A 20,679-nucleotide genomic window follows, 5' to 3' on the forward strand; every position below is an offset into this window, starting at 1 on the left:
TTATCATTCTTCGTTTGCCAGAGGGTAAATCCAAACAAATGTGATCTATGTCTCAATCTGTATCATGTCGAATTAGTGTTGGGCTTTAAAAAGTCTGGTAGAACATTGGATGGGATATTCTGACCTCCTATGGTGGGCAGAGAGGCCACTTTTGGTGTGTCTTCTATATGGCCCTAAATCTGTTTTCCCATTCCACGTTGCTCTGTGTCTTTATTTTGGATTGAGATTTTTCAATCCTTTTTTTTTGGAGAAATATTTGTTTTTCCTTGTCAATCATTTATCTGTTATGTACTGCAATAGTTTAAGTTTTGAATAGATTGTATTTTGTATACATTTGAATGTATCCGTCAGACTTACTGAATCTTCATTGAACCATGGGGCACATGAGGCATCTACTAAAGACTACCATTTCTCTCTGTCAGCTGCCTGGGTGGGCTTGAGAGAGGCACTGACTGTGTCTTCTATCCCGCTATATCTGTTTTCCAACATGCTTTCTTTTTTGTCGTGGAATGAGATTACTTGGTTTTGTCCTGGCCCTGGCCGGAGTCCTAGCTGGGAGGGGAACAGTCAAATGCATAGTTATTGTTTTGGGGGGTGATATTTTTTTCCTTGTAAATCATCTCTCTGTTATGTATTATTATATTTGTTATTTTGAATTTATAATGTAAGCATTTGAGAGTATTCCTCTTTGTTGGATTTTGTGCTTGTGTCCGGATGAGACTTATAGGTTGTCTCAAACTAAGTACTTTGATAGTGTGCTCTTGGAATCTACATCTGATCCCTATTTGTTCCCAGTTCCCCTATGTCATACTTTTTCCTGGGTGCTTTATTTGTAATTCTAGAACTTTTTACTATCCCATTTTCTTCCTTTTTACTGGCGCTGATATAACCTAAATGTGTTGCAAGCGCCGTAAAACCCTTAAAACACAAAAACATCACCTTTTCTTTTGTGCTTTAATTGTAATTCTAGAACTTTTTACTATCCCATTTTCTTCCTTTTTACTGGCGCTTATATGACCTTAATGTGTTGCAAGCGCCGTAAAACCCTTAAACCCAAAACAAAGCAAACGAGATCAAACTAAACACATTGATAGTGTGCTTGGAATCTACATGTTCCCGATTTGAACCAATTCTCCCTTTTCTTACTTTTTCTTGGGTGCTTTTAATTCTAGAATTTTTAAATTTTCATTTTATTCCTTTTTACTGGCTCTGACTTGGCATAAATGTGTTACAAGTGCCGTAAAACCCTTTTTAAAAAAACAATCTATCTTGTTTTTAATTACATCAACACAAGGCCACGTTGCCTCGAATTGATAGTTTTCATGTATTCTAACAATGAGAATTTAAATAATTTTTCTCTTTACAATGCTTTCCTTTCTATTTTAATCTGCGCTTTCTCATTTATAACTTAAAATGTTTTAAAATACAATGTATATTCAAGAGGGAATTCTTTGTTTCCTTTATCATAAATTTACAATTTTAACTTGAGCTAATCATTTTTTTATAAATAACTTTGCATGAACTGTGTTACTCTGTGGTGGAAATGTGGCCAGTACTCTTGGCCTCACGATGTGTCGATGCCTCTACACTGGATGGGATTTTCTGACCTCCCCACGCTGGGCAGGAGGTCACTTGCTGTGTTTTCTATCCTAATCCTATACACTCGAGCACGGAAATCTCTCGAACAAGTCGGGACCGGGCCTATTGTTTGAGATTTCTGTGTTTTCGAGTTTTCCGTGTTGAGTATTTACAGAGGATATGAGGGAGGTAAATGTGGGTGGTCTTGATAAAAGTCATATTATAATGATAACTCTCCGTTATTGTGAATTCTGTCAATAGTTGAGAGTGAGACAATTCAATTTCCTTTTATCGGCCATCTTTTACAAAATTACGAAGAGTTTTAATTGGTGTTGTGTTTAGTACGTCTTGTCTTGGGGAGCGTTCACATATTACGTCATCAGCTAGGGGGGGAGGGGGGGTCTACCAAATGTTGACATGTGTTGACATGGGGGAGGGGGGGGGGGGTCAGACCCAAGATGATGTCATCAAGACATAGGCAAATTAAGCCTATTTCAAAGTTTGTTCCTTTCAAAACAGCTAAAGATAAATTGCTATGATGAGTATTGCCCATCTCTCAAGAAACAAAATGGGAAAGGGGTATCACTTCTCAAAAGGCGAACTTGCCCTAAATGTTCATTGTATCACTCCTCGATCACAGCAATGAAAGACCATTCACGAAAATGCGGCATGAAGATGAAATTGATGATACTATTTATAGTACATTGCCAGAGGTCCAAGGCAGAAACATTTTTGAATCAATTAATTTTATGTTTGGAAATTGAAACAGAAATTCATTCCACTAAAAGACTAATATGCTATAAAATAATTTGCCTCCTATACTATTTTAAATTACACTTTCTGAATTTTTTTTAATAGCACCTGCACCAAGTAGCCTACTTTAAATAATGTTTGTTAGATTTTATATTTGCAAATTTAAATTTTATGTCCCCATTGTATCGTAAAACATAAATTATCAACAGTTTCTGAAATTAATAAAATGTCTGAATGTGTTTTATTAAACGTTGATAATCTATGTTTATGGTTTGAAAAACGAATAATAAATATTGTGAAATTAAAGTTATCTTTTAGTTTTTATTAAATTAGATGACGTCATCATCTGTTGGGGGGGGGGGGTCAGGTCAATGATGACAAGTGATGACTTGGGGGAGGGGGGGGGGGTCTAAAAAGGGCAAATTTTTGATGACGTAATATGTGAACGCTCCCTTGTTCAATTACAGAATACTTCCAAATGTCTCTTAAGCAAGATTAAGGTTTAAAATGTTTGGGCGTTGGTTGTTTTGATATGTCTGTATTTGAACTGAGCAAAATAAAAAAACGTTTTTTTTTTCCAGTCTTCCACAGACACACCCAAGTTTCACATTATTATGTTAACAATTTTATTTGTCCAGCCCACCGTTCAATACATCCAAATGTCACGATATCATGTTAAACAACTTTATTGGCCCAGCCCACCGTTAAATAAGAAATCAACGAATTCAGTGGTTAAAGATTGTAAGTCTTCCATATGACATCGTGTCGACTATTTAGTGTGTCACTGAATTTTTACAAATGTACCCACCTGATGGCACACATAATCTATTCAGAAAAAAAAGAAAAGAATACTCACTCCACCAATCAAAGGCTATTACCATCACCACCACCGTCATCACATTTAACATCAGCTCCACTACCACTACCAACAACACCACAATCATCATCATCATTATCACCATCTTCGTCATCGTCATGATCATCATCCTCATCATCTGAGGTATTATTCGTAAAATGTCCCTGGAATTCGAAACCGAGGGTAGGCACGCCTGCCAGGATAAACCCCCTGAACTAGCCAAAAAAAAAAAATCTGAGGTAATTTTTTTTTTTTGCCCAATATAAAACTTCAACCTTTTCTGCATCTTTTCATGTGAAAAACATCGTAACAAATTTATTATAAATATTTTATTTTAATTTTTATAAATTGTATGTGTTTGTTTGTTGTCCATGGTTACTAGAGCTTAGTTTATTGAAAAATTCATTTCTCAGCTTCTAATTTGCCGATTTTCACACTTTTTTCACCACAAAACTGCAAATTTTTCTGGCTACATTCCGATCTTTCAAAGCCAATGAGAGAAAAAAAAAGATATATAAGAAGAAATTTCATTGGTCTAAATCTCAAAGATTCTCTATTGAAGAGAAAAATATCAGCCAATCAGAACGCTGCTTTCATTTCATCCAACCCACCACTTTCACTTCTGCTCAGAATGAAAACAAAGCGAGTTCATTTTCTATTCTTTTCTGTGAATCACACATGTTTTGAATCATTCTATTATTATTCTGTGCTATTTTACTTGATTATTCTCATTCATATATCATTATGGAAGGAAAGAAATCCAAAGCAAATAAATATCGACCCAAGAAGAGAAAATTTCATGGCAATAGGTACACGAAAGCAAAGGCGAGTGGGAGTAGAAGTGGTTGTGACTGTGATGATGACGATGATGTTGAGACAGTTGAGAATCGTCGGAGGGCAGTTGAAGATGATAAAGTTGAGACTGTAGACAAAAGAATGATAGAAGTAGAAGAAGTTGATGAAAGTAAATCAGCATCATTCATGAAACTTACTGAATGTTTAGATGAAGAGAGTGAGGAGAGAGGAGGTCAAGTAGGTGATGATAATAGTGATTATGAGGGTACAGATTGTTTAGAAAGAAGCTTATTGTGTCATGCATCCAGAGGTTAGCCTGTCCTGTGTGTTTATATAAAGCTGAGGTAGGAGAGACATTTGTTGTTGTTGAAAAGTTGACTGGCATAAGCAGTGAGATGACGGTGAGTTGTGCGTTTTGTAAAGAACAGGTGACAGACTTGGGACAAACTGAAAATGTTAATCTGAGGTTTCAGGCAGCTATGTATGGTGTTGGGTGTCATGATAAAAAGGGCAGGCGGTTTTTAGGTGCAATGGACATGCCACCACCCGTGTCAGTGACAAGATCTTGCATTTTTAGAGAGAAGATAAGGGCTGCGTCAGCATCGGTGGCAAAGGAGAGTATGAAGAGAGCGGCAGAGGAGTTGAGAGCAGCGGAGGGAGATGAGGTGACAGTGTCTTGTGATGGTTCATGGCAGCGGAGAGGGTTCTCAAGTAAGAATGGCATAGCGACTTGTTTGTCAGTGAGTAAGAAGGTACCGGCAAAGGTGATTGATACGGAAGTGATGACGAATCATTGTGATTCTTGTGGAAAATTGGAGGCATGGAAAACTGGCGAGGAGTTGGAGAAGTTGAAAGAACGGCATGAGGTGGATTGTAAAAAAAACTACACTGGAGCAGCAGGCGGTATGGAACCAGCAGGAATGGTAAAAATATTTAGGCGGTCGGAGGAAAGGTACAATCTTAAGTATAAAGGTTACCTTGGAGATGGTGACTCCAAAAGTTACAAGAATGTAGCCCAAGCTGACCCGCCTATCTATGAGGATGTTGGCATTGAGAAATTGGAGTGTTGTGGACATGTGCAGAAAAGAATGGGAAAGAGATTATTGGACAAGATCAGCCAGTGTAAGGGTAAAGTTTATGCAGTTGATGGCAAGAATGTGAAGGGTATAGGTGGTGCTGGAAAATTAACAAAGAGTGCGGTGAAGAGGATACAGGGTCATTACGGAGGTGCAATTAGGAAGAATGTTGGGGACTTGGAGAAGATGAAGAAGGCAATATGGGCTATATGGCATCATCGCAATGGAGAGCATACTAAATGTGGTGAGTTTGATTGGTGTAATGGATCAGATAAGAATAGGTTGCCCAGTTTTGTGATGGAGGAGATCAAAAGTGTTTTTGAGGATTTGTCAGGTGGAGAGTTGTTGACCAAGTGCTTGCACGGCGGAACACAGAATGCTAATGAAAGCTACCATCACTTAGTTTGGGATAGATGTCCAAAATCAATATTTGTTGGCAGGGATAGGTTAGAAATTGCTGTTAGTGATGCAACTATTGTATTCAATGAAGGTGAGATGGGAAGGATTGATGTTTTTCGGAAGTTAGGACTAGATGTAGGTGAATTTCAAAAAAGCGCGTTTCGACATATGGATTTACGTAGGATCAAGTCTGCGGAAAAGGATAGTAAAACCACATCAAAGAAGAAAAGGGCAGAGAAAACCATTGCCAAAGCAAGAGAAACAAATGAAGATAAGTCTTATGAGGGAGGAGCCTACTAATTTCACTTAGGTGGGTGGTTTTCATCTTGTCACAGTCATTCGTTATTGCTTTTTCATCGTTTTCTCTGAATGTCATTTTCACCGGTTTGCTCCACAGCTAAATCATGATTTCTCAAAAAGTTATAAAGATATCTCTATGAAATTTGGCATACATATAGCTGGCCTCATTTTACATCATTTCTTCTAAGATAAACATCATCAATTTATTAATGAAGGATTTATGATTTTTTAAAAATATTTTATTTCTTATATTTTCTGTCCGAAAACATATTTGGAGTGAAATTGCCTTAAAAACAAAAGTAATTACTTTATATTAATTATTTTAGTACACAGTGTTACTTTTATGATTTACTTTATATGTACAAAATTTCATTGACTTATCTTTAAATCTCTTTGAGAAATCTTGATTTCAAAATATGTCATTTTTCGGCTCATAGGACCCCCAAAATGACATTTTTGGGGTCCCTGGTGCCAAAAAACCCATTAATTTTGAGTAAAGGGCTATTTTTTCTGTATAACTAACCATACTCCATCATTATATGCCTTTTAAAACAATATTTAACCATTATTTCTGTTTGGGGGTTTATCCTGACCTTAACGCCCTCGCACTCTTACCCATAGTAGCCTAAAGAGAGGGGGAATTGCTCTCACGCAGTATCATCTATGTAATAAATGATAATGTTTACGCCCCAACTTCCCCACCCCTAATTGTATAATTTTAAGGAACTGTGTTTTCAGTCCACCAGTGGACTGAAAACACAGTTGTTCAGTCCACCGGAAATAAAAATATTTTAAAAGGACCAATTATCGTCTATACTTATCTTAATCGATCGTGACAACTTTGATACTGAGCCTATTATAGGCATCATCAGAAATGGACAGGCATAAAATTTATAGCAATTCAACGGCTGAATAACATCATTTACAGTGTTTTATTTACTCTCAGTAGGTACCACAGGCGAAAATTTCAAAATTGAGCTATCATAAAAAGAGTTAAACCACTGTAAAGTGCTTTGCAAGTAATGAACAACACAAAAAGAATTATGAAAATCCGTCAACAAATAAATGAAATATGATAAAATGAATTTTATTGAACTTACAATTTTTTCCCACATATTCCGGTTACGCATTTTTTGCCGACTTTATGACGCCGTAAACAAAAAAGTTGGTTATATAACATTTAAAATAAACATTTTTTGCATAAACATGCAATCATAAAGCAAAATAAAAGCAGATATTAAGATGAAAAAACAATGATACTTAAATGAAACCATCCTCAAATATGACAGAAACAGCATCAAAATATAAAAAAATGGGAAATATAGGCCCAGGGACCCATATTTGGAGCCTCATAGATAAAAAAAATGAACATGTATACTACTCAAACTCAATATCTTTGCAAAAAAGTATATAAATTCTTTGTCTAATTTTTTTTTGTTAATGTGGAGAAAATAGTAATTGCTCTATATTGAGCCGAAGGTCACTGCCAAGCTCAAAATTACGGTATGGAAAAAATGGTGTCAATATACTGAAAATACACAAAATCAAAATATTAACAAAAAAATAACTAATAAAGATAGGATGACATACTTTACATCAAATTACTCGTCATTCTTATCTCTATCCAATAGAAGCAAAAGCATCTCAACATATTATCAATGGCATCCAACATTTTTTAAGGATTTTGGATAGAAATTCAATATTAGGCATAACTAAAAATATTAGATATCTTTAAAAATTCATAGAAAATCGTCAACAAAAGACATACAAACATAACTTATACCAAATGAATTAACTTCTCAAGCTCTTTCAGACAAAGCCATATACAATCAATTTAACATAGAAAATTAGTCAATGAATCTAACAGAAAAAAGGCTAATTTTGGTACAATGAACACATGAAAAGTATGAGTATGAGAATTGAATAAGACTAATTGAAATTGCGCATGAAGATACACATATCATATATCAAATTAATGTAAAGTCAAAGCTCTGCTGTATAAGACTACATTTAATCAATTAGAGAACTGAATTATTTTTATATGTGTGAAAAAGGTACGCCTTTACACAAAGGGTAGTAGAAAGTTTTGGGAAGGTGATCATTGTGTAAATCATGATGTTCAAACTCAAACTACCACCAGTACTACAATCTCTACCATTTTATTTTGGTGCTTTACTTCATCATAGTATAATTCTAATCAGTTATCTATTTAGAAGTATACAAAACGTAAACACAATGCCAAATACCATTCCAATTCCTTTTTCTTGTGTGCGGAAATTCCTCTTTCGGCATTGAAATTCCTACGAGTACGAGTGGTGTCTGAAACTCCTGTGAGCCAAATTTAAAATTGGCGTCTCTGTCTATTTATCTTAATTCTTTAAAAAAGCTCACCTCTCAATCAACATCAACATCATCTTGCTAGAAATTGTAAGTTACAATTAAAAAAGTTCGATTAAAAAAGAAGAAGTAGAAATTGCCTTGAAATCTCTAAAAACGAACAAATCACCAGGTCCAGATGATGTTACTAATGACATGTTGAAACACCTAGGAACCCTCACAAAGAGGAAAATGAAACAACTGTTCAATGCAAGTTGGAAACAGGGTAAACTTCCACTCAAATGGAAACAGGCAACCATGATACCAATTAAGAAGGATGGCAAGCCAAAAAATAAAACCGAAAGCTACCGGCCAATAAGTTTGACAAGCTGCTTGGGTAAACTGATGGAGAGAATTGTTAATCGCCGTCTCCAATGGTATTTAGAAAGCAATAAGTTGATATCAGGTGAACAGGCTGGTTTCAGACAATTACGCTGCACAGAGGACCAGATAACATACATCTCGCAGCTGATCGAAAATGGTTACCAAGAAAAAAAACACACAGTCACAGTTTGGGTGGATATGGAAAAGGCATTTGACAAAGTCTGGACAAAACACTACTTCTCAAACTTAAGACTTAAGAAAGCCAACGTTTCACACAACATGTTTGCATGGATTAAAGATTACCTCACAAATCGAAAAGCAAGAGTCCAATCTCAAAACTCTAAAAGCAAGCTAACGAACATGACAAATGGAGTACCACAAGGCGGGGTCTCTCACCAACCCTCTTTGTCGTTTTTATCAATGACATCTGCGAAACCAAATGCAGAGGAGTAAAAGCAGCCATGTATGCAGATGACCTTGCACTGATATGCACTGAAAGAAATATTGGTACTGCAAAGGCCAGGATACAGATGACTCTTGATGCTTTGAGCAAATGGACAAAAGACTGGGGTATGAGAGTAAATGCTGATAAAACCACATACACAACATTCAGCTTATCAACCAAAAAGCAATCTATGCGATTAACTTTAGATGGAAAGATTCTGAGAGAAGACCTTATGCCTAAGTATCTAGGAGTGAAATTTGACCCTCGACTCACTTGGAAACATCAAATAGATGAAAGTCAACAGAAAGGGTACAAGAGAATGCAGCTTCTCCGAAAACTTGCTGGAACGCAATGGGGAGCAAACTCAAACGTCCTGAAGAAGACATATCTTGGATATGTAAGACCTGCAATAGACTATGCCATATCGGCATGGGGAACGTGCTCACAGGCTCAATTTCAAAAGGTTGAAAAAATCCAAAACCAATGCCTACGCGTGATCACTGGAGCAATGAAAACAACACCAATTCACAAGATGGAAACCCACACAGGAATAAAACCTCTCAAAGAACAACGAAATTTAAAAATAGTGACACAATTCTCAAAGATAAAATTCATGGAATCCCAACCACTGCATCCAAGTACAATGGAAAAGAAAGAGAATCGACTCAAAAGGGAAAACTTCATCGCCTTGGGACAAAAACTAGAGAGCGAATATAAAGTGACACCAAAGGAAGACATTGCCCAAATCAATGTCCCAAATCTCAAACCACCACCGTGGAAAAAGAAACAAAAATCCATAACCATCAACAAGAAAAACATTCGAAGCAATAATGACAATGCTCAAACCCTAAAGATGATCGATAAAAAATACCCAATGACCAACTGGATAAGAGTTTATACAGATGGCTCAGTTTCCGGCCCCCTCATGAATGGAGGTGCTGGTGCACTCATACACTGGACAGATAAAACAGAAACAAAAATATCTGTATCAGTGGGTTCAATGTGCACAAGTACTAAAACTGAAGAAAAAGCCATCCTCAATGCAACAAAAGAACTATCCAGAGATCACAGAATATACGGGAAAAATGTGGTTTACTTGACAGACTCTGATGATGCTCTCCGGTCTATTGAAAATTACCAGGACTCTGAAGCCGCACACACTGTGGAGGCCCTTGAGGGCTTATCTGATAAAACAGGAAAAATTGTGCTGCAGTGGATTCCAAGTCATGTAGGTATATATGGAAATGAAATTGCCGATCAACTGGCCAAAGAAGGAGCCCAGAAGGAACAACCGAAGTCGTCAATCACTTACCATCAGCAAAAGAAAATAATAAAGCTAAAAATAGACAAAGAAAGGAATGACACACACCTAGAACACAACAAGCAGGATCCAATCCATGCCATTCAGCGAAGTAGCCAAGTCACTCTATTCCGCCTCCGAACAGGACACAATAGACTAAGAGGACATATGTTTACAAAGCTAGGTATTGGAACAACCCCTTATTGCCCATGTGGAACCGACCATGAAACCACTTTACATGTGCTTATGGATTGCCCATTATACAACGTGCAACGTTCGAACCACTGGGTCACCCCTACAACACTCAACACAAAGCTCTATGGTGAGGCTGAGGACCTAAAGCGGACCACAGACTTCATAGCAGATATCGAACTGCAGCCATAGATGTCCATCAGAGGAACGAAGAAGAAGAAGAAGAAGAAGTAAGTTACCATATTTAACACCATCAATACAATTCTCCTTCTCATCTCCTCCTTTTCATCAACCTCCATCCCCTTCACCTAATCACCATCATCATCATCATCATCATCATCATCAGATACCCCCCTCCAAAATTCTAACCATTCATTTAATCACGGTATTAATCAAAGTTGCATCATTCATTTTTTCATCATCAAATTAATCGGCAATGACTGTATTACCGTTATGAAGTGAAAATATTGAAATATCACTTGCCTCCTTACTTTATATATATATATAGAGAGAGAGAGCGCGAGAGAGAGAGAGAGAGAGAGAGAGAGAGAGAGAGAGAGAGAGAGAGAGAGAGATGGGCGAACAACTAATAGACACGAGAGTGAGAGAGTTGGTTCGATTGGTAGTCTGTGCGCAGAACTAAGCCCAGCAGAGAAAGTGGGTCATGCGCGGTGGCTCTGCCTATCTCTTTTGGTCGCCTCGGCCATGGCCAAAAGCTCGACTAGGTTCTTTTCACCAGCGGGTTTATTTTTTTCATTGTGCCGTGAAAATTCATCCGATTTGGTTGTATTTGATATCAAAATAAAGCTGGAACATTAAGCTTTCTGCTTATTTAAACAGACGTGAGCGGACATCGCTAAAAGTATTTAAAAATGTTGAAAATAGCACGATAATGTGCTTTCCTCGCCACTCGCTCCGCCATTTGAATCTGATATCGGGGCAGGAAGTGTCAAAAGAAAGAGCAAGATATGAAGTGAGTAGAAAAGTGCCAGAAGACAATAGAGAATAAAAAATTTTTCGCGGCGGTGGTGGGGTTTGAACCTGCGACCTTATTGGTACGACAACTCCGCCTGGCAGGTGAGAGCGTGGCTCTACCGTGTGAGCTATCCACGAACACAAAAATATTCGTTTCAAACCCAAAGTCATTTCTAGATCCCTCTCTCACCCACTTCTTGAGATCGCCGATTCGTTCACCACCATCGCGAAGTATTTTTGACCAGCAGTTAAGCTTAATAGCCAATATTCTCATCACAAACATATAACATAGAAACGATTGAGACATTGAGTATGCTCCGGTGTATGGGGTGAATTTTTAATTCAGAAAAGTGAGTGGAGCAGGCACTTATGTTGGTAACAACAAGATATGAAGTGAGTAGAAAAGTGCCAGAAGACAATAGGACCTAAAGCGGACCACAGACTTCATAGCAGATATCGAACTGCAGCCATAGATGTCCATCAGAGGAACGAAGAAGAAGAAGAAGAGAAGTAAGTTACCAATTTAACACCATCAATACAATTCTCCTTCTCCTCTCCTCCTTTTCATCAACCTCCATCCCCTTCACCTAATCACCATCATCATCAATCATCAGATACCCCCCTCCAAAATTCTAACCATTCATTTAATCACGGTATTAATCAAAGTTGCATCATTCATTTTTTCATCATCAAATTAATCGGCAATGACTGTATTACCGTTATGAAGTGAAAATATTGAAATATCACTTGCCTCCTTACTTTATATATATATATATATATATATAGAGCGAGAGAGAGAGAGAGAGAGAGAGAGAGAGAGAGAGAGAGAGAGAGAGAGAGAGAGAGAGAAGAGAGAGAGAGATGGGCGAACAACTAATAGACACGAGGAGAGAGAGTGAGAGAGTTGGTTCGATTGGTAGTCTGTGCGCAGAACTAAGCCCAGCAGAGAAAGTGGGTCATGCGCGGTGGCTCTGCCTATCTCTTTTGGTCGCCTCGGCCATGGCCAAAAGCTCGACTAGGTTCTTTTCACCAGCGGGTTTATTTTTTTCATTGTGCCGTGAAAATTCATCCGATTTGGTTGTATTGATATCAAAATAAAGCTGGAACATTAAGCTTTCTGCTTATTTAAACAGACGTGAGCGGACATCGCTAAAAGTATTTAAAAATGTTGAAAATAGCACGATAATGTGCTTTCTCGCCACTCGCTCCGCCATTTGAATCTGATATCGGGCAGGAAGTGTCAAAAGAAAGAGCAAGATATGAAGTGAGTAGAAAGTGCCAGAAGACAATAGAGAATAAAAAATTTTCGCGGCGGTGGTGGGTTTGAACCTGCGACCTTATTGGTACGACAACTCCGCCTGGCAGGTGAGAGCGTGGCTCACCGTGTGAGCTATCCACGAACACAAAAATATTCGTTTCAAACCCAAAGTCATTTCTAATCCCCTCTCACCCACTTCTTGAGATCGCCGATTCGTTCACCACCATCGCGAAGTATTTTTGACCAGCAGTTAAGCTTAATAGCCAATATTTCATCACAAACATATAACATAGAAACGATTGAGACATTGAGTATGCTCCGGTGTATGGGTGGAATTTTTAATTCAGAAAGTGAGTGGAGCAGGCTTATGTTGGTAACAACAAGTATGAAGTGAGTAGAAAAGTGCCAGAAGACAATAGGACCTAAAGCGGACCACAGACTTCATAGCAGATATCGAACTGCAGCATAGATGTCCATCAGAGGAACGAAGAAGAAGAAGAAGAAGTAAGTTACCATATTTAACACCATCATACAATTCTCCTTCTCTCTCTCCTTTCATAACCTCCATCCCTTCACCTAATCACCATATCATCATCATCATCATCATCAGATACCCCCCTCCAAAATTTAACCATTCATTTAATCACGGTATTAATCAAAGTTGCATCATTCATTTTTTCATCATCAAATTAATCGGCAATGATGTATTACCGTTATGAAGTGAAAATATTGAAATATCACTTGCCTCCTTACTTTATATATTATATATTATAAAAAAAGAGAGAGAGAGAGAGAGAGAGAGAGAGAGAGAGAGAGAGAGAGAGAAGAGAGAGAGAGAGAGAGAGATGGGCGAACAACTAATAGACACGAGAGAGAGAGAGTGAGAGAGTTGGTTCGATTGGTAGTCTGTGCGCAGAACTAAGCCCAGCAGAGAAAGTGGGTCATGCGCGGTGGCTCTGCCTATCTCTTTGGTCGCCTCGGCCATGGCCAAAAGCTCGACTAGGTTCTTTTCACCAGCGGTTTATTTTTTTCATTGTGCCGTGAAAATTCATCCGATTTGGTTGTATTTGATATCAAAATAAAGCTGGAACATTAAGCTTTCTGCTTATTTAAACAGACGTGAGCGGACATCGCTAAAGTATTTAAAAATGTTGAAAATAGCACGATAATGTGCTTTCCTCGCCACTCGCTCCGCCATTTTGAATCTGATATCGGGGCAGGAAGTGTCAAAAGAAAGAGCAAGATATGAAGTGAGTAGAAAAGTGCCAGAAGACAATAGAGAATAAAAAAATTTTTCGCGGCGGTGGTGGGTTTGAACCTGCGACCTTATTGGTACGACAACTCCGCCTGCAGGTGAGAGCGTGGCTCTACCGTGTGAGCTATCCACGAACACAAAAATATTCGTTTCAAACCCAAAGTCATTTCTAGATCCCTCTCACCCACTTCTTGAGATCGCCGATTCGTTCACCACCATCGCGAAGTATTTTTGACCAGCAGTTAAGCTTAATAGCCAATATTCTCATCACAAACATATAACATAGAAACGATTGAGACATTGAGTATGCTCCGGTGTATGGGGTGAATTTTTAATTCAGAAAAGTGAGTGGAGCAGGCACTTATGTTGGTAACAACAAGATATGAAGTGAGTAGAAAAGTGCCAGAAGAAATAGGACCTAAAGCGGACCACAGACTTCATAGCAGATATCGAACTGCAGCCATAGATGTCCATCAGAGGAACGAAGAAGAAGAAGAAGAAGTAAGTTACCATATTTAACACCATCATACAATTCTCCTTCTCATCTCCTCCTTTCATCAACCTCCATCCCTTCACCTAATCACCATCATCATCATCTCATCATCAGATACCCCCTCCAAAATTCTAACCATTCATTTAATCACGGTATTAATCAAAGTTGCATCATTCATTTTTTCATCATCAAATTAATCGGCAATGACTGTATTACCGTATGAAGTGATGAAATCACTGCCTACTTTATATATAATATATAAGAGAGAGAGGAGAGAGAGAGAGAGAGAGAGAAGAGAGAGAGAGAGAGAGAGAGAGAGAGAGAAGGATGGGCGAACAACTAATAGACACGAGAGAGAGAGAGTGAGAGAGTTGGTTCGATTGTAGTCTGTGCGCAGAACTAAGCCCAGCAGAGAAAGTGGTCATGCGCGGTGCTCTGCCTATCTCTTTTGGTCGCCTCGGCCATGGCCAAAAGCTCGACTAGTTCTTTTCACCAGCGGGTTTATTTTTTTCATTGTGCGTGAAAATTCATCCGATTTGGTTGTATTTGATATCAAAATAAGCTGGAACATTAAGCTTCTGCTTATTTAACAGACGTGAGCGGACATCGCTAAAAGTATTTAAAAATGTTGAAAATAGCACATAATGTGCTTTCCTCGCCCTCGCTCCGCCATTTTGAATCTGATATCGGGCAGGAAGTGTCAAAGAAAGAGCAAGATATGAAGTGAGTAGAAAAGTGCCAGAAGACAATAGAGAATAAAAAAATTTTTCGCGGCGGTGGTGGGTTTGAACCTGCGACCTTATTGGTACGACAACTCCGCCTGGCAGGTGAGAGCGTGGCTCTACCGTGTGAGCTATCCACGAACACAAAAATATTCGTTTCAAACCAAAGTCATTTCTAGATCCCTCTCTCACCACTTCTTGAGATCGCCGATTCGTTCACCACCATCGCGAAGTATTTTGACCAGCAGTTAAGCTTAATAGCCAATATTCTCATCACAACATATAACATAGAAACGATGAGACATTGAGTATGCCGGTGTATGGGTGAATTTTTAATTCAGAAAAGTGAGTGAGCAGGCACTTATGTTGGTAACAACAAGATATGAAGTGAGTAGAAAAGTGCCAGAAGACAATAGGACCTAAAGCGGACCACAGACTTCATAGCAGATATCGAACTGCAGCCATAGATGTCCATCAGAGGAACGAAGAAGAAGAAGAAGAAGTAAGTTACCATATTTAACACCATCAATACAATTCTCCTTTCTCTCCTCCTTTTCATCAACCTCCATCCCCTCACCTAATCACCATCATCATCATCATCATCAGATACCCCCCTCCAAAATTCTAACCATTCATTTAATCACGGTATTAATCAAAGTTGCATCATCATTTTTTCATCATCAAATTAATCGGCAATGACTGTATTACCGTTATGAAGTGAAAATTGATATCATGCCTCTTACTTTATATATTATATTATATAAAAAAGAGGAGGAGGAGAAGAGAAGAGAAGGAGAAAGAGAAAGAGATGGCAACACTAAAGACACAAGAGAAGATGAGATTGGTTCGATGGTAGTGGCGCAAACTAAGCCCAGCAAGAAAGTGGTATGCGCGGTGGCTCTCTATTCTTTGGTCGCCTCGGCCATGGCCAAAAGCTCGACTAGGTCTTTTCACAGGGTTTATTTTTTCATTGTGCCGTGAAAATTCATCCGATTGGTTGATTTATATCAAAATAAAGCTGGAACATTAGCTTTCTGCTTATTTAAACAACGAGCGGACATCGCTAAAAAGTATTTAAAAATGTTGAATAGCACGATAATGTGCTTTTCCTCGCCACTCGCTCGCCATTTTGAATCTGATATCGGCAGAAGTGTCAAAAGAAAGAGCAAGATATGAAGTAGTAAAAAGTGCAGAAGACAATAGAGAATAAAAAAATTTTTCGGCGGGTGGGGTTTGAACTGCGACCTTATGGTACGACAATCCGCCTGCAGGTGAGAGCTGCTCTACCGTGTGAGCTATCCCGAACACAAAAATATTCGTTTCAAACCCAAAGTCATTTTAGATCCCTCTCTCACCCACTTCTTGAGATCGCCGATTCGTTCACCACCATCGCGAAGTATTTTGACCAGCAGTTAAGCTTAATAGCCATATTCTCATCACAAACATATAACTAGAAACGATTGAGACATTGAGTATGCTCCGGTGTAAGGGTGAATTTTTAATTCAGAAAAGTGAGTGGACAGGCACTTATTGGTAACAACAAGTATGAGTGAGTAGAAAAGTGCAGAGACAATAGGACCTAAAGCGGACCACAGACTTCATAGCAGATATCGAACTGCAGCCATAGATGTCCATCAGAGGACAAGAGAAAGAAAAGAAGTAAGTTACCATATTTAACCATCAATACAATTCTCCTTCTCATCTCCTCTTTTCATCAACCTCCATCCCTTCACTAATCACCATCATTCATCATCATCAATCAGATACCCCCTCCAAAATTCTAACCATTCATTTAATCACGTATTAATCAAAGTTGCATCATTCATTTTTTCATCATCAAATTAATCGGCAATGACTGTAATTACCGTTATGAAGTGAAATATTGAAATATCACTTGCCTCCTTACTTTATATATATATAATTATATATAAAGAGAAGAGAGAGAGAGAGAGAGAGAGAGAGAGAGAGAGAGAGAGAGAGAGAGAGAGAGAGAGAGGAGAGAGAGAGAGATGGCGAGACAAACTAATAACACGAGAGAGAGAGAGTGAGAGAGTTGGTTCGTTGTAGTTGTGCGCGACTAAGCCCAGCAGAGAAGTGGTCATGCGCGGTGGCTCTGCCTATCTTTTTGGTCGCCTCGGCCATGGCCAAAAGCTCGACTAGGTTCTTTTCACCAGCGGGTTTATTTTTTTCATTGTGCCGTGAAAATTCATCCGATTTGGTTGTATTTGATATCAAAATAAAGCTGGAACATTAAGCTTTCTGCTTATTTAAACAGACGGACGGACATCGCTAAAGTATTTAAAAATGTTGAAAATAGCACGATAATGTGCTTTCCTCGCCACTCGCTCCGCCATTTTGAATCTGATATCGGGGCAGGAAGTGTCAAAGAAAGAGCAAGATATGAAGTGAGTAGAAAAGTGCCGAAGACAATAGAGAATAAAAAAATTTTTCGCGGCGGTGGTGGGGTTTGAACCTGCGACCTTATTGGTACGACAACTCCGCCTGGCGGTGAGAGCGTGGCTCTACCGTTGTGAGCTATCCACGAACACAAAATATTCGTTCAAACCCAAAGTCATTTCTAGATCCCTCTCTCACCCACTTCTGAGATCGCCGATTCGTTCACCACCATCGCGAAGTATTTTTGCCCAGTAGTTAATAATAGCCAATATTCTCATCACAAACATATAACATAGAAACGATTGAGACATTGAGTATGCTCCGGTTGTTGGGGTGTATTTTTATCAGAAAAGTGATGGAGCAGACTATGTTGTACAAAACAAATATGATGAATGAGAAAGTGCCAAGACAATAGGACCTAAAGCGACACAGACTTCATAGCAGATATCGAACTGCACATAGATCCATCGGAACGAAGAAGAAGAAGAAGAAGTAAGTTACCATATTTAACACCATCAATACAATTCTCCTTCTCATCTCCTCCTTTTCATCAACCTCCATCCCCTTCACCTAATCACCATCATCATCATCATCATCATCATCAGATACCCCCCTCCAAAATTCTAACCATTCATTTAATCACGGTATTAATCAAAGTTGCATCATTCATTTTTTCATCATCAAATTAATCGGCAATGACTGTATTACCGTTATGAAGTGAAAATATTGAAATATCACTTGCCTCCTTACTTTATATATATATATATATATATATATATATATATATATATATAGAGAGAGAGAGAGCGAGAGAGAGAGAGAGAGAGAGAGAGAGAGAGAGAGAGAGAGAGAGAGAGATGGGCGAACAACTAATAGACACGAGAGAGAGAGAGTGAGAGAGTTGGTTCGATTGGTAGTCTGTGCGCAGAACTAAGCCCAGCAGAGAAAGTGGGTCATGCGCGGTGGCTCTGCCTATCTCTTTTGGTCGCCTCGGCCATGGCCAAAAGCTCGACTAGGTTCTTTTCACCAGCGGGTTTATTTTTTTCATTGTGCCGTGAAAATTCATCCGATTTGGTTGTATTTGATATCAAAATAAAGCTGGAACATTAAGCTTTCTGCTTATTTAAACAGACGTGAGCGGACATCGCTAAAAGTATTTAAAAATGTTGAAAATAGCACGATAATGTGCTTTCCTCGCCACTCGCTCCGCCATTTTGAATCTGATATCGGGGCAGGAAGTGTCAAAAGAAAGAGCAAGATATGAAGTGAGTAGAAAAGTGCCAGAAGACAATAGAGAATAAAAAAATTTTTCGCGGCGGTGGTGGGGTTTGAACCTGCGACCTTATTGGTACGACAACTCCGCCTGGCAGGTGAGAGCGTGGCTCTACCGTGTGAGCTATCCACGAACACAAAAATATTCGTTTCAAACCCAAAGTCATTTCTAGATCCCTCTCTCACCCACTTCTTGAGATCGCCGATTCGTTCACCACCATCGCGAAGTATTTTTGACCAGCAGTTAAGCTTAATAGCCAATATTCTCATCACAAACATATAACATAGAAACGATTGAGACATTGAGTATGCTCCGGTGTATGGGGTGAATTTTTAATTCAGAAAAGTGAGTGGAGCAGGCACTTATGTTGGTAACAACAAGATATGAAGTGAGTAGAAAAGTGCCAGAAGACAATAGAGAAAAAAAAAATTTATTCTCTATTGTCTTCTGGCACTTTTCTACTCACTTCATATCTTGTTGTTACCAACATAAGTGCCTGCTCCACTCACTTTTCTGAATTAAAAATTCACCCCATACACCGGAGCATACTCAATGTCTCAATCGTTTCTATGTTATATGTTTGTGATGAGAATATTGGCTATTAAGCTTAACTGCTGGTCAAAATTACTTCGCGATGGTGGTGAACGAATCGGCGATCTCAAGAAGTGGGTGAGAGAGGGATCTAGAAATGACGTTGGGTTTGAAACGAATATTTTTGTGTTCGTGGATAGCTCACACGGTAGAGCCACGCTCTCACCTGCCAGGCGGAGTTGTCGTACCAATAAGGTCGCAGGTTCAAACCCCACCACCGCCGCGAAAAAAATTTTTATTCTCTATTGTCTTCTGGCACTTTTCTACTCACTTCATATCTTGTTGTTACCAACATAAGTGCCTGCTCCACTCACTTTTCTGAATTAAAAATTCACCCCACACACCGGAGCATACTCAATGTCTCAATCGTTTCTATGTTATATGTTTGTGATGAGAATATTGGCTATTAAGCTTAACTGCTGGTCAAAAATACTTCGCGATGGTGGTGAACGAATCGGCGATCTCAAGAAGTGGGTGAGAGAGGGATCTAGAAATGACTTTGGGTTTGAAACGAATATTTTTGTGTTCGTGGATAGCTCACACGGTAGAGCCACGCTCTCACCTGCCAGGCGGAGTTGTCGTACCAATAAGGTCGCAGGTTCAAACCCCACCACCGCCGCGAAAAAATTTTTTATTCTCTATTGTCTTCTGGCACTTTTCTACTCACTTCATATCTTGTTGTTACCAACATAAGTGCCTGCTCCACTCACTTTTCTGAATTAAAAATTCACCCCATACACCGGAGCATACTCAATGTCTCAATCGTTTCTATGTTATATGTTTGTGATGAGAATATTGGCTATTAAGCTTAACTGCTGGTCAAAAATACTTCGCGATGGTGGTTAACGAATCGGCGATCTCAAGAAGTGGGTGAGAGAGGGATCTAGAAATGACTTTGGGTTTGAAACGAATATTTTTGTGTTCGTGGATAGCTCACACGGTAGAGCCACGCTCTCACCTGCCAGGCGGAGTTGTCGTACCAATAAGGTCGCAGGTTCAAACCCCACCACCGCCGCGAAAAAATTTTTTATTCTCTATTGTCTTCTGGCACTTTTCTACTCACTTCATATCTTGTTGTTACCAACATAAGTGCCTGCTCCACTCACTTTTCTGAATTAAAAATTCACCCCATACACCGGAGCATACTCAATGTCTCAATCGTTTCTATGTTATATGTTTGTGATGAGAATATTGGCTATTAAGCTTAACTGCTGGTCAAAAATACTTCGCGATGGTGGTGAACGAATCGGCGATCTCAAGAAGTGGGTGAGAGAGGGATCTAGAAATGACTTTGGGTTTGTTGAAACGAATATTTTTGTGT

The 20,679-nt window shown here is 38.9% G+C and overlaps 1 protein-coding gene across 3 annotated transcripts in view; it reads left to right on the forward strand.

Moving 5' to 3' along the window:
• The first annotated feature begins 3,923 nt into the window (after positions 1 to 3,923).
• The window catches only part of LOC144967692 (uncharacterized), a 29,331-nt gene continuing 12,575 nt past the window's right edge, over positions 3,924 to 20,679 (forward strand). For 2 of the 3 annotated variants that reach the window (XR_013644438.1, XM_078905231.1), the window contains exon 1: positions 4,255 to 5,767. Coding sequence is in view for 2 of the 3 variants with exons in the window: in XM_078905231.1 (XP_078761357.1) it covers positions 4,378 to 5,757 (1,380 nt within the window). In the remaining variant the exon portion in view is untranslated. Of the gene's footprint in view, positions 5,768 to 20,679 lie in introns of all 3 variants that reach the window. The other variant, XM_078905230.1, reaches the window with a different exon arrangement.

This window comes from Berghia stephanieae, chromosome 3 (assembly GCF_034508935.2).
Source record: "Berghia stephanieae isolate SIO BIC M18660-M18661 chromosome 3, UCSD_Bste_1.3, whole genome shotgun sequence".
Taxonomy (NCBI): Eukaryota; Metazoa; Mollusca; class Gastropoda; order Nudibranchia; family Aeolidiidae; genus Berghia; species Berghia stephanieae.